The 27,456-nt window shown below is 48.7% G+C and overlaps 1 protein-coding gene across 8 annotated transcripts; it reads right to left on the bottom strand.

The window, feature by feature from the left end:
* Positions 1–1,119: 1,119 nt before the first annotated feature.
* On the bottom strand, positions 1,120–26,528 carry TRIM3 (tripartite motif containing 3). 8 transcript variants are annotated; one of them, XM_055282598.2, is made up of 13 exons: positions 26,330–26,528; positions 25,594–25,758; positions 18,070–18,237; positions 10,593–10,824; positions 10,225–10,376; positions 9,825–10,005; positions 8,833–9,565; positions 8,608–8,711; positions 3,779–3,946; positions 3,400–3,568; positions 3,058–3,128; positions 1,812–1,952; positions 1,120–1,686 (listed from the first exon to the last, which is right to left on the bottom strand). In XM_055282598.2, the coding sequence occupies exons 3-13, from the start codon at positions 18,198–18,200 to the stop codon at positions 1,534–1,536; spliced, it is 2,235 nt and encodes a 744-aa protein (XP_055138573.1). In that variant the 5' UTR covers positions 18,201–18,237; positions 25,594–25,758; positions 26,330–26,528; the 3' UTR covers positions 1,120–1,533. The 8 variants fall into 8 exon arrangements, with proteins under 8 accessions (XP_055138573.1, XP_063497252.1, XP_055138574.1 ...); XM_063641182.1 differs by lacking the exon at positions 25,594–25,758 and adding an exon at positions 22,101–22,142; XM_055282599.2 differs by lacking the exon at positions 25,594–25,758 and having other exon boundaries at positions 26,304–26,528.
* Between the last annotated feature and the right edge of the window lie 928 nt (positions 26,529–27,456).

Below are 27,456 nucleotides of genomic sequence, written 5' to 3'. Positions count from 1 at the left end.
AGGCTGGTCGCAAACTCCTGACCTCAGGTGATCCACCCACCTCGGCCTCCCAAAGTGCTGGGATTACAGGCGTGAGCCACTGTGCCTGGCCTATCAGGTTTCAGCTAGTGGGGCAGAGAGGACCAGGGAGGTAAGCATAACCAAGACTTCCATATAGTCCAAATGGGACCCCCTCGATCTCTACAAAGCCCCCATGGTCTTCCACAGATCCATGGATAGTCCCCTCTTATCCTAGCCCCAGAATTGTGCTATACCAGATCGATGTCTTGATCTTTTCCATGACCTCTCATGATCAACCTTCCCAGATCCAACATTCCCCAAATCTTGTTGAGTGCTTTCTCTGCCAGCCATCATGCTAGGTGCAAGGGGCACAAGGGTGAACAGGGTGCTATAACTTACTAGTTCGGGGTATGACAGCTACATATTCAAATCTGGGCTCTGCTCTTCATCAACAATATGACCTATTTCTGTGAGCTTCAGTCTTTTGTAGAGAGAGAGAGAAATCATAGTCCCTACTTGCCAAATCATCACTGAATGCTGCTTTCAATTCTCTCTGGAGATGGCAGCAAAACTCTGGCAGACTAGAGCTCAGGAGAGAATGTGAGGACCCTCATTCCACTGCAGGGAGGGGCAGCAATCTTGGAAATGTCAGAAAGGGGATATGTCAGGGCTCCAGGGATTCAGGGATGACTTTTAAAATTAGCCATGGAGTCTCCCACATGTAGCTACCACCTGGGCTAGCCTCAATTCCCTTGCCCAGGCTTGAACTTCAAAGATTGCTTTCATACCCTGAAACTGTTCTCTCTGCACCTACTGGCTGTGTGCTGGGCAGAGGTCATTCCCTCACCCCCTCAACCCCATAATCCTTCCCAGCCCCAGGGTAGATAGGCAAAGGACTTGCCTACTTCTGTAGGGCCTGGGGATGGGGATATGGCAGGTGGCTCAGGGTCCCATGGGTTCACCCTTTCTTGCTCTTCTCTACGGAAGTTTCAAAACATCAGGACCTGCTTGGGAAGCTGGGTCCCTTGCCCGCCTGCTTGCCCACCTTTTAGTCCCGAGCTAGTCCCACCATCCCATCTCCTCACTGCAGCCCCACCCCACAAGAACCCAGCAAAAACATCTTGGTGAAGACATTTATTTAATATGGGGGGTGGGGTATTGCTGTCTCTGTCAGTGTGTATAGGGTGGTAGGGAGACAACTAGAGGGACTTCTGTCCTGGAGTAGGCTGTTCTGGCCCCAGGCTGGGGGATGGGAAGCAGACTGAGAGGGGTGGGAGGTGTGTAAGAAGGGTAGGGTGAAGCTCTGCATACATCCTTGGGACCACAGTCCAGGCTCACCCAGTCACCAAAGCAAGAACCGAATAAATAAAGTGCAACCGTGGGGGTGGGGGTAGGAGAGGGAGGGCCCCGGGCGCACCCATGCCCACAGCCCACATTCAGTGCTGCCAGGTCTGGCCCACCTCCCAGCCAGACCCTCTTGTCCAATCACCCCAATGTCTGTCCCTCCACAAGCCAGGCAGGGCCTCTGTGCAGCTACTGGAGGTAGCGATAGGCTTTAAAGCAGTGGTTGCCAGCATCAGCCACCACCACATGGCCATCCGAGGTCAGTGCCAGGCCCTGTGGACCATACAGTGGTTCTGCAGATGTGTTGATATAGGACAGAAAGGAGCCAGAGCTGTCGAATACCTGGGGAAGGAGTGGAGAAAGAAAGGAGAGGCAAGATCAGGCAGATGAGAGTCTGTTTTGGGGGAATGGGCATATGGGACACACCAGGAAACCTCCCCCTCATGTCATTCCTAGGCCTTACTCACCTGGATGCGGCTGTTGCCCCAGTCAGCCACAATGATGTTTCCATTGGAGTCCACAGCTACTCCTGTGGGGGCATTGAACTGCCCATTGCCCTCGCCATGGGAGCCAAACTTGAAGAGGAACTCTCCATCGGCACTGTACACCTGGCGGGGGAAGGGGCTAGGGACTGGGGACCTGGCCTCAGGCAGAGGGTAGGGCTTTGGAGGAGGACAGGGTGAAGCCCCAGGGCTGAGGACCCCCACCCAGATCTACAGCTACAGCCCAAATCTGCTTCATAGGCTTCACATCCATGTGCCCTACTGCCTACTAGACATCTCTTGCTGATGTCCATTGGGAATATCAAATCTAACAGCTCATTTTCTTTGGGAAATCAGTTCTCTTAGTTCTCTATCTCAATGACTGGTGCCACCCAGCTGGCCATGAGTCACTCTTGACTCCAATTTCTTCTCTGCTTGATAAGCCAATGAATTAACACAACTCTTGATTCCATCTCAAATCCCTCTCTCAAATCTATACCCTATGCATACACTGTCTCATCTTTCTCATGGTCCAGGCTCACATCATTTCTCATCTGGATCACTGCAAAAGATTGATCTTCCTGTCTCAGTCTTGCCTCAGCCTGAGTGATCTAAGACACACAGGACTGCATCACTCCCCTGCCTGCAATCCTGTGACTCCCCATAGCTCTTGGGAGGAGAGCAAGCTCCTTAAGGGGGCACACAAGCCTCACTCTCAGCTTTCACGGTCCCCTCCTCAAGCCAAGTCTGAACTACTTGTGATTTCTCGAACACACTATTAAGGTTCCCACCTCCCATTCTTGGCTCTTCCTGTGTCTTTTGTCTCAAACACTCTCGTCCTCCTCTGCCTTCCATTTAATTCCCACTTGCGCTTGAGGTCCTCCTCACATAGTCTTTCCTGAATCATACACTTCTGTATCCCTTCCCACAGTTCCCTGCACCTTCCTATCACAGAATCTATTACATCATATTGTAATTTTTTGGTTACTTTTTTCTCTCCCCTACTAGACTATAATCAAGAAGACACAGAATACATTTGCTTTGTGCATCACTGTATCTCCAGCTTCTAGCATACTGCCTGGGACAAAGCAGTCATGCCATAAATGTGTAAATGTGTATTGTTTGAGTGAATGATCTCAAGGGGGAAAAGGAGGAGGTAAAATAGAGAGGAGTCTTGTGGAAGAGGAAAGGATGTTGGGACAGTGGTCACGGAGGGAGGGAGGACACTGACCTTCACTGAATGGTTATGGAAGTCCGTTACTACAATCTCATTCTTGTTGTTCACAGCCACAAAATGGGGCCCTGAAAATACAAAGTGGTCTTCAGGGCAGTAAGCTGGGATGCTGAGTGGGATGGGGAAGAGTATCTAGGAAGATAAAAGCTAGGGTGTTAGGAGAGGGGTGGGGTCTCTAGGACTGAGACAAATTATTTCTGAGATGATAGGGCTAAAGTATAGGGAAGCGGGATCTCCAGAGCCAAGATATAGGAGGAGAGGGCCTTTACAGATGGGGTATCCAGGGGAGTTCTCTGGAACAGGGTTATCAGCATAGATCTTGGAGCTGTCCCCCCATACCTGCAAAGTGGCGGTCAGTGGCCCCACGGCCCCCAAAACGGCCAACCAGTTTGCCATTGGGCTGGAAGGTAAAGACGCAACAAGACTTGTTGTCGACCACAATGATATGTCCATTCCGGTCTACGGCCACTCCCTTGGGGCCCATGAGACGGCCAGCTCCAATCTTGGTCTGGAGGAAGAGAATATCCATAAGAGGCTTTATTCTGACAGTGGGGAAAGTAGTCCTAACCCAGCACCAAAGCAGAAGCTTGGGCTGGGGAAAGAACAGGGAGTAGGAGGAGGTAGGATTGGATCAGTCCAGACCCTGACCACCAAGAGGCACTAGACTGGTCAGTTCAGCTGGACACCAGGGTAAGTAAAGTGACAGCAGGCCTCTCACCTTGAACTTGCCCTCAGGGGAGAAGATGCTGACCCAACGGTTGTCATAGTCTGCCACAATTATGTCTCCATTGGTGTCCACTGCCACACCTGTGGGGCGCTGCAGCTGCCCAGGTGAGCGTCCTCGGACCCCAAAACGGAACTTGAACTGGCCCTCATTGGAGAAAACCTGGAGCAGAGGAGCAAGGGGAGGGAGTAGGTAGGAGGGGAGACACTGTGGGCACAGACAGAAGGGAGTAGGATCCTGAGGGAGGAGACCCCCACCACCACCATTTATTCAGTCATTCAACAAGCACTTACTGACAAAATCAAACATGGCAGCAGGTCTCGGGGAATGCAACAGAGATGTGAATGGGATTGTGAGAACATGAAGGGATGAAGAGGAATGGTGAGAAAAGGCTCCAAGAGAAGAAGATGTCTGAACAAATAGCCTAATAAGGATGCCACATAAACCAAATTCGGCCAGGAAAGGAAGGGGAAAGGCATTCAAGCAGAGTGAACAGATTGTAAAAGGCACAAAGTCCAGTATGGGCACAACTTGAGGACTTGTCCAGTGTGGCTGGGCTGCAGGCAGCACCCAGGTGAACAAAAGAAGGAATTATGTTTTATCCTGGGTGTAATGAGGAGTCTCTAAACATTTCTAGGCATAGCAGTGACAAGATCAATTTTGCTTTTAAGAAAGAACATTCTGGCTGTAGGGAGGAGTCAAGACTAGAATCTAACTGCCCAGTCAGAGGCTGTTGCGGTATTCCAGTTGAGAAATGATGATGGCTTGGACCAAGGAAACTGGCTGGAGGGAAGCAGATGGACTCAAGACATATGTAGGAGGTAGGCTCATGACACTTAGTAGCAGACTGGAATGGGGTAGGTGAGAGAGGAGAAAGTATACAAGAATTAGTCCATTCAGGCTATGGGGCTGACAAGGAAACCTTCCTCCTAGACAGAGTGAACCTTTCAACCTCTCCCTTCTCCAACCTCCTCCACTTTAGCTGCCCAGTATGCTCAGGTCTCCCCATCCCAAAAGCACCTCCTTTAATCCTCCTTCCCACTTTAGCAAAGCTTTCTGGCTTTTCCTTCATAGTCAAAACATCACTCACTACATAAGTCTCATACACTCTGCTTTGTTATAGGCTCTGGGGACACAAGATGAATGAGAGCCAGGAGCAGCCTTGGAGAACTCAAGTTCTGGGCATTGGCCTTGCTCTTGGACTCAAATCTGTGCCTTCCTTAATGGACTGGTCTCCCCGCCCCTGCCCCACCCCAACCCCATCTCTTAGTCCTGCAGGGCTGTTTAAACTGGTCCCACCAACAGGCATCACTTTCTTCTAATGTGGACCTTCTACTAAGCTCTTCTCTGGCTGACCAGCACAGCTCTTGGGTTCTGCAGTGGTCCCCTGTGGCAGGACAGCACTCACCAGTATGAGAAGGGAGATATCACGAGCCCAACAAGCTAAATAGTAGAAGTGAGGGGGCACTAAAAGGTACAGTTTAGCAGTGAGGTAATGTCCCTCCAGTTTGAGCAGCTCAGGTTCTGGCTCAATACTGATGAGGCTTTGTTCTTCCAGTCCTAGCCTATCCCACCCCTGACACCTGGCCAACTCTTACTCATCTTCCCATTCTTAGAATTTCCAGGTCACTTGTTCAGAGAAGACTTTAATGAGCAAGCGCCACCCTCCACCCTACCAAATCAATATGCACATATAAACTTAGGTCACCAGGATATATGCTTTACAGCTCTCTTCATAACAATTATCACTTTGCAGCTAAATAACTGTTAAATATCGGTGTCCCCTTCTAAGGACGTAAGCCTCGCATGGCATAGGGACTGCATCTGTTTTGTTTGCTGCTGCATTTGCAGCACTGATATGGCACTTGGCACATAGAAGGCATTCAACAACTGAATGAACTCCCCAGCTCAATCTCAGACCTGAACTGGACATCTCCACTTGAATGCCACATAGTTATCTCAAACATCTGCAAAAGTGAATTCATCAACTTAAACCTGGGCCTGCTCCTGAATGGCAACACCATCTACCCAGTTCACAAAGTCCTGCCATTCTTGACATTTGACAATTCAGCAAAATCTGCCATTCTTGCTTCCTTAATATCTCTAGAATCTGCTGGTGTCCTAGTTTGGTCCTTAACATCTCTCTCCTATACCACGGTATCTGAAAGTAGATCCCTGACTTCAGGGATCTCACAGTCTAGTGGAGGAGAAAGACTTAAACCAAAATAAAACAAAACAAAACCAGACAAAAACAAAAACAAACCAGCGATTCCAGTAAAGTATGAAAAGCACTACAGCAAAAGGCTGAGGGAACTGAGAAGAATGTGATTTAACATTCTGCCTAAGGGAATGGGGGAGTTTTCACAGAAGAGCTGATAAAACTGGGAGCTTAGACAATTACACAAGGACATAATATATACAAATCAAATTATTAATTCAGAATCACAAAATTTTTTTGTCTTCTGTCAACTGATGCTGGTTCCACTCAATGAGGAGGTCTGCCTCATCCTCCACCATAGAAGCGTCCAAAAGAGAAAACGGTCATGTCGTGAGGACCCCAATCCCCATGTACTGAGAGGAGGAGGGAGGTCAGACCTCATCAGGGAGCCCGGCCCATGCCAGCCCTAAGGACTCCAGAGTAAGAGAAGCAGAAATTCAACTTAGAAATCTGAGCCAGGCTCCTAGCAGTGGCGAGGCGACATAGAGGGCAGGTGGAAGTAGAAGCAAGAGAAGGACTGCTATAGAAGTAGCAGGTGTTTGGAAGAGAGTGGAGCTATACCAGGTGTTCCCTCTCAATTCCCCACTCTGAAACAATGGGGAGGCCAGGTGTGGTGGCTCATGCCTGTAATCCCAGCACTTTCAGAGGCCAAGGCAGGAGGACAGCTTGAGCCTAGGAGTTCCAGACCAGCCCAAACAATATAGTGAGACCCCGTCTTTACTAAAAATAAAAATAAAATAAAATAAATTAGGCAGGTATAGTGGCATGTGCCTGTAGTCCCAGCTACTCGGGAGGCTGAGGTAGCAGGATCGCTTGAGCCCAGGAGGTCAAGGCTGCAGTGAGCTGTGATCATAGCACTGCACTCCAGCCTGGGCAACCCCTGTCTCAAAAAAAACAAAAAAACAACAACAAAAAAAACAATGAGGAAGTTCAGCCCCCTCACCAGGACAAAGTGGCACTTGTTTTTCTGTGCATGTGAGCAGTGAGCATACCTGTGTGTGTACACAACAGAGAAGGGGTCCCAAATCTCAACTTTTACGCCAGGAAGCATTCCCAGCCTAGGGAGTTGGAAAGGAGCTGGAAGGTGTAACTGAGTAGGGAACTGAGCACCACCTCATTACTCCCCCGCAATCCCCTCCTCACTATCCAGGCTGGGCCCAAATGCCTTCCTGTGCTGCACAGGGCCTTCCCATTCCTCTGCTCTTAGAAATAGTGTAGGAGTAAAGGCAGACTGGACAGAACTGGGAATATGGCCACAGAAGAGTCCCTTGCACTTTTAGACTGTTAGGTGAAAAGCAGGGGTCAGGGAGTAGCCATCACTGAGGGAAAGGACCTTAGCAGAGCTAGATCGATGACATGAGTACTCAAGCAGGGTCAGGAAGTTTAAATGTATAGGTGTTGAGAAGTAAGGATCTTCAGAGAAAAGTTTTGCTACCCAGTAAAATGTTTCGAAGAAGTAAAGTGCATGGTAGTTAGAAACAATCCCCTATAGGATAAAATCAAAATTCCACACTCCATCTCCAAAACCAATTACAATCTGACCTCAGCTACCCCTGGCTTCTAATAGTAATCTACCTCCAGGCCTGCTGGAATCCTTCCAGTTCCCTGAACCACCTCCTCCAGCACTTTCCCACCTGCTTGCCTTTGTTTACAACCTCCACCTGAACGATGATATTTTTAACAATAGCTAACATCAGAAGTTTCACTAGATGTCAAGTACAGTACATCATTTAACACTCCCCGCAACCCTATCAGATATACTTTTCCTAATTTTACACATGAGTTAACTGAAGTTCAAAGAGGTCATGTGACTTGTTAGTATGTGACAGAGCTAGGATTCAAGCTCAGGTGTCTGTTTTCAGAGCCTGAGCTTTTAACTGCTCTGCTGTGTCAACTACCCTGGTGCCCACTGTACTAAGCTCTGTTTTACTACAAGAAACAGAGAGAGAAAAAGGCACATTTCCTGGCTTTGAAAAGGAGCTCACAGTGCAGCAGAAACCATGTCCATTCAGTGCGGTGGATGCCATAATCAGGTGTATGAGGTTATGGGAGAGGCAGTGGGAGGACCACCTGAGAGGTTATGCTACAACTTCTAGCCACTGAAAGATACCCCCTTTGGCCAAGATACCCCCACGCAACTGTCTAGCCAACCTGATAACTGCAGAGACTCCAGACAGACTACATACATTCAGGAGCCAGGCATGCATGTTGGAAGACAGGAAGGGAGGGCAGGCCTGCGTCCTGGCCACCAGGAGAAAAAGGGAGAAAGTAAGAGGCTCAAGGAGAGGCAGAAGGAAAGGAGGAATGAGCCAGATCTTTGCAGTCCAGGAGCTGACCTGGCCTAAGCCATGGCCTACAAAGTAGAGGCTACAAGCACAGTAAACTCTGGTTTCTGACTGCAGGTGCTGGTTACAGTTGTGGCCTATGGGAATGGGGTGGCCGGTGGGTGCGTAAGGGGTGATCCTTTGATTCATTGCTCTTAAGGAACAGTACTATCTGTAGGGTTCCATCTTCCAGAAGGTGACCCGTACCTTCTGTCTTTTCAGGAGGCTGTAGCTTGAAAACTCTTATTTTGGTGGTGGAGGAGAGCGGTAAAGGTGCTTACCTGAATACACTGGTTGTTACTGTCTGCTACCACGATGCGGCCGCTGCTGGCTGCCGACACACCTTGTAAATTGGTGAATTCACCTTTCTCCCTTCCACGACTGCCTGTGGGAAGGGATGGGAGGGAAAACAAAAGAATCCACTCAGAGGTCATTTTGAACCTCCCTTCCCTCCCCACCCCCTACCTGAGCCTGGCCCATCTGGCTCTGCCCTCGGCTGTCTGTACCAACACGGAAGACGAGCTCATCCTCAATCGGGTTGTCCTTTCGTTTGCCGCCTGTGCTGTACATGGAGCTGGGCCTACGCACTGCCTTCTGGCGCACATGGCTGCCGGGGCCGCCAGGGGACTTGACACGGCGCTTCACATCGTCGGGGGAAGGTGGCAGGTCCCCAGGACGCAGGGCACGCACGCGGAAGGGGCTGCCGCGCACTGGCTGTCCGTAGAGCAGCACTGAGAGGAGCAACTCGCCTTCCGTGCGCGCTGTGTACACTAGCTCATATGTGCCATTCTTGTGGTCCACCACTGGCACCGGAAGGCGCGTGCCGTCCGGGCCGGTGATCTCTGCACGCAGCTCAGCGCTGCCTGTGCGCACCAACCGCCCGTCCTTGTCTTTGGTAGTGACAGTGAGCGAGGCAGGCTGACCCACTAGCGCCTGGCGCAGGCCCTCTCCCGTGGCCACCGTCTCGTGTGCAGTGGCGCTCGTGGTGAGCAGTGCGCCCAGATTGAGCACCGATCGCCGCAGACCGTCCACCTCAAGGACCAGTTCCAGCTGTGCATTCTCGTGTGGCCGCTCCGGGAAGGCCTGTGCCGCTAATGCCGCCAGCCGCTCTCGCATGTGCTTGCGCACCAGCAACACCTCCGGGGCAGAGCCCAGGCGCAGTGCCTGCTCTGCGAAGCTGCAGCTACTGCCGATGTGTTCCTGACCCTGGCGCAGTGTGTCCAGCTGGGTTTGCAACACCTGGTAGGGGAGGAGTGGGTGAGCCGACTGGCACAGGCGGAGTCTCTGTGATTACTGAAGTTGTAGCACTGTGGCATAAAATACAAGAGGGTGCCTGTGGACAGAGGACACAGATGCCCACAGCACCTACCGAGGGCATGTCAGGAGGCAGAATATCTAGGCTGGGGAATGGGGAGCTGGTGTGGAAGACAGAGGAACAATGGAGGCAATAAAACCATCACAACGGACAATGGTAGGAAAAGGTGAACACAAGACACACCTTCTGTTTGGCTCCACAAATGGTCTCCAGGTCGCTGACCAGAGCCTGCTTGCGCTGCTGCAGTGCTTGCTCCAGGTCCTCGAAAGCTGCACTGATCTGGGCCAGGGCCTCTGCCTTGCGCTCCTGCAGCTGCTGGCTGATGCCCCCGACTAAGGCAATTGCTGCGGACAGCTGTGGCAATCTGGAGGGGGAATATCTCATTCCAGAGTTGCTAAGGGTGGCTTTGCCGAACTTTCCCTTCTCCCTGGGGAACCTACTGCTGCCCTCATGGGGATATCCTTCCTGAGACCTCCCTGAGACTTCTATCTCTGCCCTTCCCAGACCCTTTTTTCCCCTCCCTGCCCCAGCTAAGACACCATCCCTGTGGCCCCACCAGCCCAGGACCCTGCCCAGTGCCTACCGGCCACGCACAGCCTCAAGCTGGCGCTGCAGGGCCGCCTTGTGCTGCTCCACCACATCCCTCAGCAGCACTGTGCCATGCTCACGATGCTCCCCGGCGCGGCACTCACCACACATAGCCGTCTCACAGGCCTCACAGTAAAACTCCATCGTCTGCGGTACAAGGACTCCAGTCGGGTAATGGCTAGACATCACACTTCTTTGTCCCCTCCCCACCTGCCCTCCCTGCCCCTCACCTTCTAAGTGCACCCCCTACCTGGACCACTCATCCAGAGCATACCCTTTCACCCAGGCACTCGGCACCCCCCAATGCCTCTCCTCCTCCTCCCACCCCAAGTCCTGGCCTCACTGGGCCTCGCTTGGGCCCACCTTGCCTTCATGGTTGGGGCAGGAGAGAGGGCGGCCAGCCACTGCACTGAGGGGGTGGGGGTCCTCCGGGTCGTGGGCCCCATCAGGTGCCTGCTGCATTGCCTCCATGAGGCTGCTGATGAAGAAGTTGTTCTGCAGTGCCGAGACGCCCTGCTCTGGGAGGATGGACGTCTGCCGGCATACTGGACAGGATAGCGTCAGGCTCTGGGCAGGGATATAGTTTTGGAGACATCTGTCCAGGAAGAAGGAGAGTCAAAGAACAGAGTGGGTGGGGTGGCATAAGTGCACCCTTCCTTATACTTCCCATGGGTGCTGACCCCTTCCCTCACAGGTGTGCCATTACACTTCATTTTAAAACCTCTCTGCTTGACACATCTCATCTGCCAGCAGGTATAATGGCCTTGCCTCTTACAACTGAGTAGGAACACATCCCTGACCCCTCTCAGAAGAGCAGACTATCCACATTCCTCACAATGTGCACACAAGCTTACCTTTCACAGGTGTTTACGAATGCTTCTCATAGGAATGTGCAACTAGGCACCCCCTGCCCAACTTCTTTAACTCATTAACATTTACTGTCTACTCTTGCCAAATTTATGCCAAGCCCTGGGGACAAAAAGATAAAGCACAGTGCCTACCCTTAAAATACTTCCCATCTACAGAAAAAAAAGTCACAGGAATAGTACAGAAGTAAACAGCATGATGATTAAGGGAATGGGTCCTGGAGCTAGGCTGCCCAGGCCCAACACCCCGTCGGTCACCTGTTATACTGTGTGACCCCTGACAAGTTACATAACTTTGACAAGTCAAGGACTCTTCCTTTGTAAGATGGAGAAGTACAGACTTCACAGAGTGTTAGAGGATTACATGTAAAGTACTTACTTATATTTGAAGAGGATTAAATGTAAAATGCCTGACTCACAACAGCACTATATATGGTAGGCTACTTGTATTACTTATTATTAATATAAGGAATGATAGATACAGTGATAAGGAAATGGATCTGGCTCAGGCAGGTGGAGAGGGTGTCCAGGAAAGTCTTCAGAGAAGTTGATGTAAACTAAATCTTCAAGGATAAATAATTGTTAGCCTGACCAAAGAATGGTGCAGGCAGAGGGGGAAGGGTAGTCCAGATACAGAAGGCAGCAAGAAGCAGCATAGCATGAATAAGGAACTGTAAGCAGTTTGATGTGGCTGGCTAGAGACAAAGTCCAAGGCAAGGAATGGTGAGAGAAGTCAAGGAGCTTAGAAGTTATCCTGCCAGCAGTAGGAAGCTGCAAGACAGTGGTATAGGCAGGTTTACATTTTACCAAGCTCTTCTTCACCCCCTCTGTGTGGGGAGTGAATTTAAAGGGAATGAGACAGCAGATGGGGTGGGGGTGGGGGGGTGGGGGGGCGAGGGCAGTGGCATCATCAGCTAGTTACCATTTATTAAGTGCATATGTGCCAGGTGCCATGCTTTCTGATTACATTTCTGTTAGCAGGGGAAAGGGCAAGTGGCCCAAGATAAGAACAGCAGTAGGTGCTGAAGCCTGTCTTCAAATGCAAAGTATGTGCTTAGCCAGCATACTCTTACAATAATCTAGGCACGAAGTGAAGAAGACCTGGATTTAGGCAATAGTAATGTAGACTATGAGGTGGAAATAAATTTGAGAAGTGTTTAAGAAGGAGGGAAGGTGGGAGGTGTTGTCTGATTAGATATGGGGAGCAAGAGAGATGAGGAGTCTTCATTGACTTCCAACTTCCTAGCTTTGATAACTGAGTGGATAGTGGTGACATTCACTAAGATGAGAAACATAGAAAGAGGAGTAGCTATAGGAAAGTTCAGCCTTGTCCTGGTTGAATTTACTGTAACAATAAACATCCAGGTTGAGGTCACCAGTAGACAGTTAGGAGAATGAAGGTTAGAGACAAGAGATGGGCATGCCGTCAACATTTAGATGGCCTCAGTAGCACTGGGAGAGGATGAGATCAGCCAAGAGAGCATAGACAGTGATAAGAGAGAGGGACAGAGCACTTAGCAAAAACTGAATGAGGACAACAAAGAAGATCAGGCCAAGAGGCAGGAAAAGCAGCAGTGTTAGGGCAGAAAAGTGAGTGGTACATTTCCAGGAGGGAATGAGTAGTCATCAGTGTTAAAAGCAGCTGAGGAGTTGGGTAAGGTGAGGACAGGAAAATGTCCACTGAATTTGGCAAATGTGAGGGTACTTTGTCTGTAGGGGGGAGTGGCAGGAGAAGGAAAGCTTGACTGCTGGAAGTTGAGTGAAGGGGAGCTTGAAAGTTCGAATGAGAAGGAGGTTGAGGGGTTGGATGGTGCTAGAAAAGAGTTTTTATCTGTTTGGCATGGGAGTTTTGAGCATGTTTATGAATGGAGGAGTCAGGAGAGAAGGAGAGGGGGAAGAGACTAGAAAACTGAGAGGAAAAGATCTTGAGGATTGGGGAGTGCCTCGGATTGGCCTGAAGAGGAGGACTGGACGTCAGTCTCTGAACGGAGGGAAGGAGGAAAGGAGAGGAGGATGTAGAGGGGCACTGGGGACATAGGAGAGTGAAGGATGGAGGATTCAGGGGCCTGATGATGGCTCAGATTAGTCACTAATGGGAGAGCAGAGGACACATACTAGAAACAGACATCAGAAATGAAGGCAGTTGTATTTGGGGACCTCAAATTTGTGGAGTGAAGATCTGCATTGTGCAAACTCTCCCATATCCTCAATCTCATCTCTTAATGTTTCCTATAACTTAGGATCTTAATTAAAATCTGACAAAACTATGTGCCAGACATGATTCTAAGTGCTTCACAAGTATTAACTTATTTGTTTGTTTTTGTTTTTGTTTTTTTGGTGGTTTTCTTTTTATGAGACGGAGTCCTGCTCTATCGCCCAGGTGGGAGTGCAGTAGCACAATCTTGGCTCACTGCAACCTCCACCTCCCCGGTTCAAGCGATTCTCTTGCCTCAGCCTCCCGAGTAGCTGGGATTATAGGCTCACACCATCACGCCTGGATAATTTTTGTATTTTTAGTAGAGATGGGGTTTTGTCATGTTGGCCAGGCTGGTGTCAAACTCCTGACCTCAGGTGATCTGCCTATCTCGGCCTCCCAAAGTGCTGGGATTACAGGCATGAGCCACCATGCCCAGTCTAACTTATTTAATTGTGACTTACTTTTCCTTGCAGTCCTCTTAAGTAGAGTGGTTTCTGTCTCATACTCCACACTCCTTAGGGCCAGAAGGTGGGCTTGAGCCCTCATTCTTCCCAACTGGAACATTTCTAAACTATTCAACTCTAGCTCCTTTGAAGCTCATGCCTTCTATCTATATCACTCCTCCTTATTGTTGTCTCTGCTAACCTAATGGTTGCCCCCCCTCCATTTGTGGACATCTTTCTCTTGGCTCACTCTCTTCTTCCATTACCCCCACCATCACTCTGCCATCATTCTCAGTGGCACTAACATCCATCCCCCATTGTGATTTCTGAATTCCTTGACCTTCTCACCCCCAGTGATCTTTCCCCCACTTCCCATGCTCCCACTAACACCCATTTCTCATCAACTATCACTGCATTTCAACCACTCCACTCTATTCTTCAGCAGCTTTCTTCCAAGCTCACTGAATCTAGTGTTTCCCCATGCAAAACACCTTCTAATTCAGCAATATCCCCTTCCTATTTGTCAAGTGTACCTGGCTCACGATAGCTTCCTAACTGGTCTCCGTTTCCACTCTTGCTCCTTTATAATCCATTCTCTCCATAACAGCTAGGGTGAACTTTTTACATTACATTATTTCCCTGTATATATATATTTTTAAAAACTCCAATAGTTTCCCATTGCACTTAAAATAAAATCCAAACACTTTCTGAAAACCTACAAGCTCCCCCTTAAACTGCCCTTATTCTTTCCAATTTCACCTCATCCCACTTTCCTCCTCACTTGGTCACACTGGTTTCTTTTCTGGTATCTGAACATGTCCTGTCTACTTCTTCCTCAAGGCCTTTGCACAGATTTTTCTATTGCCTGGAACAATCTGTCTCCTTCTTATCCTCAGAACTCAGGTCAAATGTCACCTCCTCAGGGAAGCCTTCCTTGATGACTATATAGAATAGTTCTTGCCCCAAACACCCCTACTTCTCTCTGTTTATATCCTGCAAAACATTACTACAAGCTGCAGCTCTCGTTTTCTTGATTGCTTACTGTCAGTCACTGCCCACTAGAACATACTCTGAGAGCAGGGACCAGGGGATACATGAATGAATACTAGTTGACAGTGAAGGCCCTGCAGAGAAAACTGGATTCAGATCTCAGCTATTTACTTACTGTGTAGCCTTGGAAATATTTCTTTTATTTTTTTATTTGTTTATTTAATTTAAGATAGAGCCTCTCTCTGTCACCCAGGCTAGAGTGCAGTAATGTGATCACAGCTCACTGCAGCCTCCACCTCCCAGGCTCAAATGATCCTCCCACCTCAGCCTCCCGAGTAGCTAGGACTACAGGTGCATGCCACCACACCCAGCTAATTTTTAAATTCTTTTTTAGAGACTGCATCTCACTATGTTGTTTCCCAGGCTACTCTGTAACTCCTAGGCTCAAGTGATCCTCCCACCTTGGCCTCCCAAAGTGCTGGGATTACAGGCATGAGCAACTGTACCTGGCCAGAGATATTTCTTAATTACTTACTGACTTTGAACCTTAGTTTCCTCCTCTCTAATATGGGGATACCTGGGTGTGGTAGCCTGCACCTGTAATCCCAGCTACTCAGGAGGCTGAGGCAGGAGGATCACTTGAGCCCAGGAGTTCAAGTCCAGCTTGGGCAATATAGCAAGACACTCATCTCTAAAAAATAAAATAAGATTTAAAAAATTGAAGCAAGCTGGGCACAGTGGTTCACGCCTGTAATCCCAGAACTTTGGGAGGCTGAGGCGGGCAGATCACAAGGTCAGGAGTTCGAGACCAGCCTGGCCAACATGGTGAAACCCCATCTCTACTAAAAATACAAAAATTAACCGGGTGTGGTGGCAGGCGCCTGTAATCCCAGCTACTTGGGAGGCTGAGGCAGGAGAATCACTTGAACCCGGGAGGCAGAGATTGCAGTGAGCCAAGATGGCGCCACTGCACTCCAGCCTGGGTGACAGACAGAGACTCTGTCTCAAAAAAAAAACAAAAAACAAAAAACAAACAAAAAAATTAAAATTAAAAATTACATTAAAAAATTAAAATAAAAAAATAAAATGAAGTTAATAAAGTAACTGTTGCAGGGATTAAGGAAATCAGTATGTATAAATCACTTAGCCAGTCCCTGGCAAACAGTAAGCAATCAATACATGGTAGCTATTGTTATTACAATTTCTCAGCCACTGATTTTCTCCAGGAGTGCTCAGTGATCTGGGCACAGGACAAAGTGCAGAAACATCCAATTTCGGCTCTGATCCAACATTGAGCTTCTATTGCATGGGTTTTGCAAAGGATAAAGATGTGAAGGAACTGCAGGGGAGCCAGTCGGTCAGCCACAGGGTCCAGGATGGTCAGGAAAGAAAGGGAGGCCAGGACGCAGTTGGTGACTGGGAAAAGAGGGAGCAGTCAAAGGGGCTAGACATCTATATTGTATCAAAAGTGGTGTAATGGGAGTGGGGTAATGGGAGCCAGGAGTGGAACGTTGGCATTTATGACTACAGATAAGATTCTGGGTGATAAGATTCAGGGCATGGTTGGGAGGGCGTGTTACTGAGGTGGAATGGGGGACAACCCTGAAGAAACAGTTAAGAACCAACAGGCACAAGAGGGTGGTTGTCCCCAGGTTGACAGAAGAACTTGAATGGACAGGAAAACCGAGGCCATTTCCAGTTGATAAAGGAGAGTGGGCAGTGGAGCTGGAATCTCAAAGAGCAGGGCTGGCAGGGAAGCAGTATCTCTGGTGCAGAGCCAGGTTTCAGTTGGGGCAGAAGGCAGAGGAAAAGTGTGGATAGAGGCAATGGTGAGAAGACCCAGGGACCAGGCCACCCAAGACAGAACAGTGAGAGATGAGGGCCCAAGAGAATACTGTCAAAATACAGATGTGATCACATATAAAACCCTGCAAAGGCTTCATGTGGCTCTCCGGGTAAAGGCGAAATTCCCTAACCGGTCTACAAAACCCTAGGTGGTCTGGCCTCCACCTACGTCTCCAGCTTCATCCCATGATACTCTCAGTCACACTCACTCTGCTCTAGCCCCACCAGGCTTCCTCCAGGCCTCTTACCTGACATATTTTCTCATGTCACATGGGCTTTACCAATGGTCTTCCTTCTGTGCAGAATGCTCTTCCAACTCCCTTTACCTAGTTAACTCCTATTCATCCTCTGAATTGCTCCTCAGGGAAACCTTCCCTGATTCTCCAAACTATAACAGATTCCATATGCCAATCTCTCATAGCTCAGCACTTTATTTGCAGCACTTACTAAAAGTTATATTGATCTTTAATCTGCCAGATCTATAATAAGGCTATATGATTATTTGATGACCATCTTTTTCTTTCACTATACTGTTAGCTCTTTAAGAGTAAGCATTGTAAGTGATGGGTACCTTAAATACCCTACTTGATTGTTACCATTCTATGCTTGTAACAATATATCACATGTTCCCCATAAATATGGAAACTATTGTGTATCAGTTTTTAAAAAGAGTAAGCACGGGGGCTCACGCCTGTAATCCCAGCACTTTGGGAGGCCGAGGTGGGCGGATTGCCTGAGTTCAGGAGCTCAAGAACAGCCTGGGCAACACGGTGACCCCATTTCTAATAAAACACAAAAAGTTAGCTGGGCGTGGCAGCGTGCACCTGTAGTCCCAGCTACTCGGGAGGCTGAGGCAGGAGAATTGCTTGAACCCGGGAGGCGGAGGTTGCAGTGAGCCAAGATCGTGACACTGCACTCCACCTTGGGCGACAGAGCAAGACTCCGTCTCAAAAAAAAAAAAAAAAAAAAGAGTAAGGATCATATCTGTTTTTGCTCATCACTGCATACCCAATGCCTAGGACAGGGTCTGGCACATAGTAGTTGCTCAATAAATGAATATTTGTTAAATGAATAAGTGATCCATAGAAGCCTAGAGGCTGGGACAGGTTGCCTTTCACTCAGTACCTGAGGACAACAATGAGGACAAGCAGGGAAGGACAGACCTAGCTTCAAATATCCTCCAACTAGTCGTAAATTGCTGATGCCAAAGCTGGTTGAGTCTGAGCACTGTTTGATTTCTTAGATGGTGTCAAAAGCTGCCTTGAGGTTTGCGAAAGGACAGAGAAGGCCCTATTCTTGACAGGAACCATGGCCCAGTGTTATGGTTCTTATGGTTCTCTCACAGGTTCTTGCCCCCAAAACCTCATTTCCTGCAGGTTGGGCTTCACCTGCTCTCCTCCTAGGTAAGCATGCTGCCCTCACCTACTACAGGTTTACACATACTCCCTCAGGGGAGCCCACAGGGTCCTCATCCCTCCCCAGTACACACATCCCCTCACCTCTCACAGAAGGTGTGCAGGCAAGGAAGAACCTTGGGGCACTGGTACCGATCCAGGCAGATGCTGCATACCAGGAACTGCTTGTCCATTGGCTGGACCTCTGGGCCAGGGCTGTCCTCCCTCTTTGCCATGGTGCCCACAGATGGCTCCTGCCACTCACACCAGCCTCTGTATGGAGAGATGATCAGCACCAGCGAGTCCAGCACTTCTTCTCCCCACCCAATCCCCGCCACTCAAATCCCCTGCAGAGAACTTGCCCCCACCTCTTCCCTGCTAGGGGCAAGACAGGGCAGTGACTGGAAGGATCAGGGTGATGTGACCTCTGAGCCTGGTGTTCTGTTTAAGAGCACAGACGTAGGATTAGATTGGGTTTCAAACCTGGCTCAGTCTCTCACCAGCTATGTGAGCTTGGACAATCCATATAACTTCTCTGAGCCTCAGTCTCTTAATTTGTAATTACAGGAATAATAATTTGAGAGTGTGACATAGTCATGTTGAGTGCATGGTACAGAGATGTCCATTTTCACTGACATACCTACCCTTCATCTCCTCTGCCTCCCCCAAATCCTTCTCCAAGAGACCTGAATGGAGCGTCTCTCCTCTAACTACCTGCAGCTCTTCCATTTATGCCCTGACCCACCTCTTAGCACAACTGCCTGAAACTGCACTCTTTTTCACACCCAGTTAGTATCAAGGTCAGGATTGCTTCCTGAATATCTTAAACCCTTCTCTCCAATCCCAAAGTTACTACCCCAAATTCAGGCAACCATCAGTTCTCTCCTGGAATACAGCAATAGCCTCTTAACTCATGTTCTTGTCTCTTCACTGACACCTTTTCATCTATCTTCCTTGAAGCCAGAATGAAGTTTCTAAAACACAGATTTGATCTTGTCACTACTCTCTGTTTAAATTCCTTCAACTGTTCTCCATTGTCCAAAGTCCTTATATTGGCCAGTGAGGCTTAATTTTGCCCCATACCTTTTCTACAACCTCATGTCTCATGAGTCTATGATCAATCATTCCTGCTGTTTTTTTTTTTTTGTTTTTTTTCCCGGTTCCTGGAAAACTCCTTGTTCTCTTTTACTTCTGGGAGGTCACGCATTCGTTCTCGCTGTCCTGAGATCCTTTTCCTGGCCCCTTTTCCTGGCTGATGTGGCACCTACTCATCTTTCAGGTCCCCATATAAATGTCACCTCCTTTAGAAGACCTTCCATGACTACCCAGAGTCTGGCTTGGGTGCTCTACCTGTGTCCCTCAGCACCCTGTATTTACTCCATCCTAACTCTTATAAGCTATGCTGCAATTTTCTTGTTACTTCTCTGCTTTCTCCACTCCATGCAGTGTTCTTGAGGATAGGCATTTTATTTATTTATTTATATTTTATTTTATGTTTTCATTCTTAGCACTTAGCACAGAGCCTGACATAAAGATTGACCTATATTTACTGAATTGATTTCAGAAATTCAATAAATATTTACTGCCTACTTTGCACAGGTGTTAGGAATGGAATGATAAAACAGATATGGTCACTGTCCCTGTAGTGGGGAGGTGGTGGCAGATATTTTAAAAGTAAAGAATAGTGGCAGGGAAGTGATATAAAGAAAAAAGGGATGCTGTGAGAAAGAACACTTTTGATTGAGTCATCAGGGAAGGCTCTCCAAGGAGGTAACTTTCAAGCAGAATTCTGGGTGGATGGGAGAAAAATGGTATGGGTGAGGGTGAGAAACAACAGGGATTCAGGAAGGGAAATCATTCTAGGCTGAAGAAACAGCATGATAAAGGTTCTTAGGCAGAAGGCTCATGGAGAACCTGAAAGGACTGTGTGGTTGGAGCCAAGTCAATAAAAGCAAGAGGTGAGTTTGGGAAGATAGAGATGAGATCATGAAGGACTTTATAACCACCATTAAGAATGTGATTTTGGCTGGGTGCAGTGGCTCATGCCTGTAATACTAGCACTTTCAGAGGCCAAGGCAGGAAGATCGTTTGAGCCCAGGAATTGGAGAACAGCCTGGGCAACATAATGAGACCAATATCTACAAAAAATTTAAAAATTATCTAGGCATGGTGGCACACACTTGTAGTCCAGGCTACCTGGGAGGTTGAGGTGGGAGATTGCTTGAGCCCAGGAGGTCGAGGCTGCAGTGAGCCATAATCGTGCCACTGCACTCTAGCCTGGCATGAGACAAAGTGAGATTCTGTCTCAAAAAACAAGTGATTTTATCCTAAGTTGGAGGCGGGTATGATGTGGTTTATAAATAAGTGAAAATAAATTAGAAAGCTACTCTGGCAGCTGTGAGAATTGAAGACAAAGAGAAGCAAGAGTAGAATCAGAGAAACCAGTCAGGAAGCTACCAAAGTTCTTTGGGTAAGATAATGTAGGGTATCATCTGAGCTACAAGCAAAAAGCTGGACTGATTTGAGAAATATTCATTGGCCAGACAAGGTGGCTCACATCTGTAATCCTAGCACTCTGAGAGGCTGAGGAAGGAGGTTCACTTGAGCTCAGGAGTTCGAGGTCAGTCTGGGCAACATAATGAGACCCCCATCTCTATAAAAATAAAATAAATAAAAGAGAAATCAAAAGGACATCAAGATGAACTGGGTGTGAGAGGTATGTCAATTATGACTCCTAGCTTTCTCATTTTAGCAAGTGATGGGCCATGAATAGAGACAGTGAAAGCTGAGGTGGAGCTGATTTGGGGCATTCTGTTCTATGTATGCCAAGTACGATGTGTCTCTCTGATGTCCAGGTAGAGCTGTCAAGTAAGAAACAGAATACAGGAGCTCAAGAGAAAAGTCTGGACTGGTTACTGATTTGGGATCACTAGCATATAAATGGCACTTACAGCAATGAGAAGACGAGACCACCTAGGGACAGAGGGCAGACAGAAAAGGGCCCGGCACAAGGGAGGGGAGCCAGCAAAGGTGACTGAGAAAGAGAACCCAGAGAAATGGTAGGAAAACCAAGAGAATGTGAAACCAAAGAAATCAACAGAACAGTGCAAGAAAAAGAAGGGGTGAAGTAAGAAACGGACTGAAGACTGTCCACTAGATTTGGCTGTGGTGGGGTGGCAGGGGCAGAAGCCACGTCAGAGTGACTGAAGAGTAAATGGGAGATGAAGTTAACACAGCAGATGTAGACAATGCATGGCAGGGATTTGGTCATGAAGGGTGGCAGAACAATAGCTGAATTACTCCAAAATAGGCAGTGAATCGGACCAGGTCACCATTGTCTGTGCTGTTAGATGCATTATGAGTCTTTTTCTAAAGACTGTGAATGAATGAATGAATGAATGAATGAATGAATGCAGGAGGGAGACTAGATTTGGGGAGGGATAGAAGCGCTGAGTCGCTGTGCCTTATGTTTGTGTAAGGGTGGGCCTGGGTAGAGTGTGAAGGGCATGCCTGAAAGTATCCTCTGCTGATGTAGACACTGGCATCCTGATGTTCTCTCTACAGTTGTAATGGGTTCTGGAGTCTGAAGACTTAATAGCAGGAAAACATAGCAGGAGGGAGGACAGATTGAAGGTTGGCGGAAGGACCAGGAGGCAGGAGGCAAGCTGAAGCTTCCGTCTGGTGAAGGGAAAGGCTGGGAGGAAGAGTGGGAGTGGTTTGCTGGGGTAGCTGGATGCCAGGCTCCACCTCTCTCCAAGCCTAGGGGCTCTCCCAGACTGTCACACAGGGGCGGAGATTGGGCTATGTCCAAGGACCAATAGCTCCTCCCCCACTCCTCCCCTTCCTGCTTCAGTTCCCCTCCCAGACTTACTGGGCATGCAGCCGCTGAGGCCATACCCCTGCCTGAATCTGAGATTCTCTTCTTCCCATGGGGTCCTAGCTCTTCCATCCCACTGTGCTCTAGAGATTTGCCCCCAAGATCCTATAGGTGGTGGTTCAAGTGGACTGTTTATCACAGCAGACACTTATAAAGCCTTGGTCTCAGAGCTGGACTTCACTCTCCTTCCTCAGACTGCCTTCTGCTATCCCCGCATTGGTTATTCCCACCATCCTTTATGGCATAGTTCTCAAGGCACCTCATTCCTTCATTCAGCATTCACTTGACACTGCTGCTAGGCCTGGGGACACAAAGACAAATAGTCACAGCTCAGCCTTCATGGATTCCACAATCTAATAAACAGATTACTGCAAGGCAAAGTGGTGAAGACCATGATGAGGAAGCACCAATTGCTCCAGGAGTACAAAGGTTACCTAACCTAGATCTGGAGCAGGGGTGGGTCCAGAGGTTGGAGGCCAACCTTTCTCCTAAAGAAAGTAACTTTAGTAACTCCTAAAGAAAGTAACGTTCAAGCTGAGGATGAGTTACAGAGAGTATGGTGCCTTTTGCATCAAGAGGCTGAATCAGACATTGTGATGGGAGGGCTAAGAAACAAGATGGAGAGGTAGGCGAAAGATATATCATGCAATGCTTTGTTGGGCTTATTAAGGAGTTTAGACTTTAAGCTTACCTGCTAGGGGATGAAGGATTTATCCAAAAAGCAAAGGAAAACTTTGGTAGTGGTGAGGGCTATTAAGTATAGAGTGACAAAAGTACATTTTTGGCTGCTGTGTGGAAAATAGTTTAAAGGGCAAGGATGGAAAATTAAGAAACTGCCTTGATTAGGAGAATAGCAAAGACAGGCCAAGATAAATGAATTCTGCAGGGGGATATCAACAGAACTTGGTGGCTGGGTATTTACATATGAAGAGTTAGGGGAGAAGAAGGAATTAACAGATGATTCTTTGGAAACTCTCAAAGAAGAGCAGTTTGGATGAGAGGGTGATAAGTTTGGTGTTTATCTTTTAAGGTTTTTTCATTTTTGTTTTTGTATTTTAAGAGACAGGGTCTTACTCTGTTGTCCAGGCTGGAATGTGGTGTTATGATCATAGCTCACTGTAGCCTCAAACTCCTGGGCTCAACTAATCCTCCTGCCTTGGCCTGCCAAAGTGTGGGGATTGCAGGCATGAGCCACAGCACCCAGCTAGAGTTCATTGTTTAATGTGATGAATCTGAGGTGCCTATGGGATGTCATTCAAGTGGAGAGGTCCAGTTGGCAGTTGGAAAGACAACGCTGAAGCCTAAGAGAGAGGTCTGGCCTGGAGACATGAATGTGGATGTTGGTGCAGAGATGGTTCCTGAAGCCATGGAAGTGGATGGCATTACCCCGAGAGGGTAAAGTGAGAAAGGAGGGCCTATCACCAAGCCCCAAGGAACCTCAATATTTAAGAGATAGGCCCAGGAAGCAGAGTATGCAAAGAAGATTAAGAAGGCACAACCAGAGAAGCAAGAGAATCAGGAAACAGAGATGTCATGAATGCCAAGGGAGAAGAGAACTTCATGAACAAGGGAGTGAAATGCTGCAGAGGTCCCATTATTTAAGCCCCAAAGAGGCTTTCATTAACCCCAGAGCATGTGGTTTTCGGGGGCTGGAAGACAGGAAGCCAGATGCAGGGAGTCAAGCAAGAAGCTGATTGTGAACAAATGAAGACAGCCAGTGCTGACTCCACTAGATCCTGGACATCTGCAAAGGATGTGTTTCAAGGCTTTTCAGTTTCTCCAAATTCTCAAACAGCATTAATTTCCCCCAGGACCTCCTCCTACAATCTCACAGGATTCCCAGTACACATGAGTTACACAGTTGTGAATGGAGGTAACCAAGGCATTGTTGAAAATGGATGCGAGAGGTCAGCTAGGCTCATTTGCTTGCTAAAATAACTCATGTCTACTCACTAGCTTCCAGGTTTACCTGATCATTTGAGACCTCAAAAAAATGACAAATGACTGCAGGTTACGGTCTTTGGGCTTTCTCTGAAACAAATGAAGCCTTGGATGAGGCAAAGTCCTTAAAGCCAATGAATCCTTTAAATAAGATTGGCAGGGAAGGAAAGCAATGAAATTCATGGCCATCTCCCCCAACACTGCCAGACTGAGTAAAGCGAATGAACCATTCAATCAAACCTCTCTGGGCACACTGTGGGCCAGGTCCTTCAGCTGTGAAATGGAGACACAAAGCTGAATCAGACACACTCCCTGTCTTTCACAAGTTTTTAGACTAATGTGAGAAACAGAAATGGAAACACGTAACTACAATGTGATAAGTACCATGATATTGACATGTTCAAATTGCTACAGCAGCAAACTGGAGGAAGTATCTAACTCTGAGGATGGTATAGAATAAAGAAGGCTTCCAGAGGAAAGGGTATTTGAGCTGGGTCTTGAGGGACAAATAGGACATTGATACGTACATTGGGGAAATAGTGAGTAAAGAAACAGAAACATGAGAAACTAAGAAATATGGACCAGATGGACAAGACTGCGAATCTCAAAAAGGCAGAGCTTACACATGATGCTTTTACATCCTAAAAGCATAAAAATATGCTAAAAATAAACATAAATAAGTGAATGAATGAATAAATAAATAAATAAATAAATAAATAAATAAATAAAAGGCACCACCACTCACCCACCCACACAAGCCAGAACCCTGGTAGTCTTCTCAATTATGCCTTTTCTTTCACCTTTCAGATACAAGCTATGACTACATCCTCAATTCTGCCTCTGAAACATGGCTAGCTTTAAAAAGTTAGGAGATCTAGGATCTAGTCCTAACACTGTAACTAACTCCACTAACACAAGGTGAAACTCTAGGCAAGTTCCAACCCCATTCCCTTATTTGTAAATTGGGAGAAGAGGGATGTTTTCTCAAAATCTGAGATTCCCAAGGTTCCCTCTCAAGCCAAGGGCCTCTACAGATTGTACCATGAGCCCATGATTAAATCCCATCTTGTACTACCTTGATGATTTGACTTCTAGTTTCCACTGTTAGGCCAAATGTGTTAGAGGATGGTCTTAGCTGCCTCCCCTCCACACTCCCCCTACCCCCCCACCCCTGTAAATAAATGTTTGCTGAGTTTTCAGTCACCTATGACATGCTATGAACGCTCTCTATTCTAACCATATGGTTTTTCTGCTTTTCTGAACCTGGGCTATACTATCCCAACGATGGACTCTTTGCTCAAGTTCTCCCAGCAAGAATGCCATTGTCTCCTAAGTGGCTGTGGCAGTACCTGGCACGCAGGAAGTACTCAGTATATGTTGGTTACAGGAGAGCTCTGTTTAAATCTCTGCAGTTCTCTTTCATCAGAGAGAGATGCAAAAGTAATGGCAGTAACAAGACAAGTGAATAAAGTCCCAAGAAGAGAGACCTCTGCTTAATATAAGGAAGCTTTTCCACAGCAGAAGGTAGCAAGTGCTCTGTCACTGGAGGCATACAAGCCCAAAGAGGCAGGGCTCCTGTCAGGCCTGCAGCTCTGATTCCAATTCTGCAGCAAATCATCCCCTGCTTAGGGGATGAATTGGCACCAGTGAGCTAGACAGACCGGCCAGGAGAGACCTGTGATGTTTTCTGCACCTGCTCTGACCTCCCAGATGTGATCTTCCTGCTAGGTCCAGTCCTGAGTTTCTGTTGTCCACATAAGAGAACCCCCACACCAACAACAAGCCCAGGGCCTGCCCTCAGTCGAACTGACCTCCCTGGGGTGCAGCCTGCCCCTCCAACCTGCAACCATCTGTCCCTGCAGGTTTGCAGCCCAGGATCTGAAGCCAATTCCAGAAGGGAGGAGGTCAGAACCAGGGAGGGGCCTGGGGTCCTCCAGGCAGGGCTCAGGCTACAGGAGAACCAGAGGGGTCCTTTCCTACAAAAAAAACAGCCTCCACATGAGGCTTCCTGTCCACAGAGCAGTGCATGGGGAGGAAAGGGTGTCCTCCATCCTGACTGGTGGGCCTGTGGGTGCCAGAGGATGGAAGGGGCGGGGGGTGGGGTAGGGTGGGGGTGGGGAGCAAGGGGTGGAGGTGTCTGCACCAGGGAGAAAAGAGCCCTTCAGACAAGCTGGGCCACAATATTCCAAAGTCCCACTCAGCACCCACCACCACCACCACCACCACCACCAACCACCACCAACCACCACCCTCGGCCGCAGCGTTCAGCACCCTCCGCCAACACACACAAGCTCCCAAACCCCGCGCTCCTCCAAGGAACCATCACCCATCCACCCGCGCCTCCCCGCCTCAAAACAGGGACCTCACGTGAGCAGCCACAGCCCGAAGAATCCCCCTGCTGCTCTCACGGACATGGACACGCCTCACGTGGGCAGAGAGAGGCACAGCTTTTGAAAATCATCAGTGCCCCCATCCACAGACGCTCGGACCCAGACCCGAGCTGACAGGAATACAAACGCACCCTTGGGGCCCGCCCGTCGCACTCACCGCGTTGGAACAGGATGCGAGGGCAAAGCCTGGACTGCGGCCACTCTGAAGGGCCCGCGGCGCTGCTACTGCTGCCAGAGCCCGTCCGCCCGGCCCTGCCCGCGCCTCCGCCTGTCCCCGCGCCGGCGCCGCCGCCGGACTAGCCGCACAGGCCGGAGGGAGGGGCCGGGGCGGGGCTGCGGACCGGCCGGGGGAGGGGGCGACTCCAGTAGGGAAGACCCACCCACGACCCGCCCGCCGCCGCGGAGGCCCCGCCCACCCCTACCGCACCCTCACGCCCCCCCGCCAACGCCTCCACCTCCTGCGGACGCTGCCTCCTTGGTGCTGCTAGGGAGCCGGCGAGCCGGATCCCGGATCTCGGATCCCGGATCTCCGCCAGCTGCCTCTGGCTCCGGGAAGGGCGGTGTAGTCGGTCTCTGGGACTGAGATGAGACTCCGTCAAGAAAAGGCAGCTGGGGCAGCAGGGATTTCGGACTCTGGGAGCCTGTCTGGGCCGCCTGCCTCCTGGAGGCTCCCTTTCCGGCTTCCTTGGAGTGCTCCTATGGAATATGCTAGTCTATGGGCTGACCAGGAAGACGTAGAAACCGTCTGTACCTTAGCACGATCTCTGGGCGGCAGAAGGGCAGTACCCAGAACTCTGGGAGAAGGAGTTAAGGGGTAGAAAGGTGGGGGATTTGATTAGGTTTTGGGCGCTTCAGGAGCCCCCTCCTGAGGAAATTCTGGTTCAGACCATCCAGTGACTCCCTTCCTCACGCCAAAGACACTGGACAATTCTCAGAATCATAGTCTTGTGCAAAAAGCAGCCCCAAGTGGAAAATAATTTTAACAGTTTACAGGGACTGAGTGGTTATTATGTGCCAAACACAGAACTAGCCACTTAACATATATTATTTAATAGTCAGTAGGTAGCATCTTTTATTAGCCCAATTTTACAAGGGGAAAAAATAGGTATATGGCTCCCCGGACGTTAGCCCTCATCACTCAGCTAGAAAGTGGCAGAATCTGGAGTTCTGTTTTTAGGCCCTACAACCAGCATTTGGAGACTCGGTACCTTTCATGTTGAAAAATCCCCAGTGGCCTATTAAGTGGCAGCTCATATGAGGACCACCTTCCTTGCCCCAAAAATC

Source organism: Symphalangus syndactylus, chromosome 6 (genome assembly GCF_028878055.3).
Source record: "Symphalangus syndactylus isolate Jambi chromosome 6, NHGRI_mSymSyn1-v2.1_pri, whole genome shotgun sequence".
In the NCBI taxonomy this organism is placed as follows: domain Eukaryota; kingdom Metazoa; phylum Chordata; class Mammalia; order Primates; family Hylobatidae; genus Symphalangus; species Symphalangus syndactylus.
Note: the sequence above shows the minus strand (reverse complement) of the source record. Positions and strands in the feature narration are given on the sequence as shown.

What these genes read in the sequence shown, in the direction of transcription:
- TRIM3 (XM_063641182.1), bottom strand. Translation starts at nt 22,120, where the DNA reads ATGCTGAATGAAGGAATGAG. An exon ending in ATGCTGAATGAAGGAATGAG is followed by an intron (nt 18,238 to 22,100) that starts GTGCCTTGAGAA and finishes CTCTCCATACAG; the next exon opens with AGGCTGGTGTGAGTGGCAGG. An exon ending in GCCCCAACCATGAAGGCAAG is followed by an intron (nt 10,377 to 10,592) that starts GTGGGCCCAAGC and finishes CTTGTACCGCAG; the next exon opens with ACGATGGAGTTTTACTGTGA.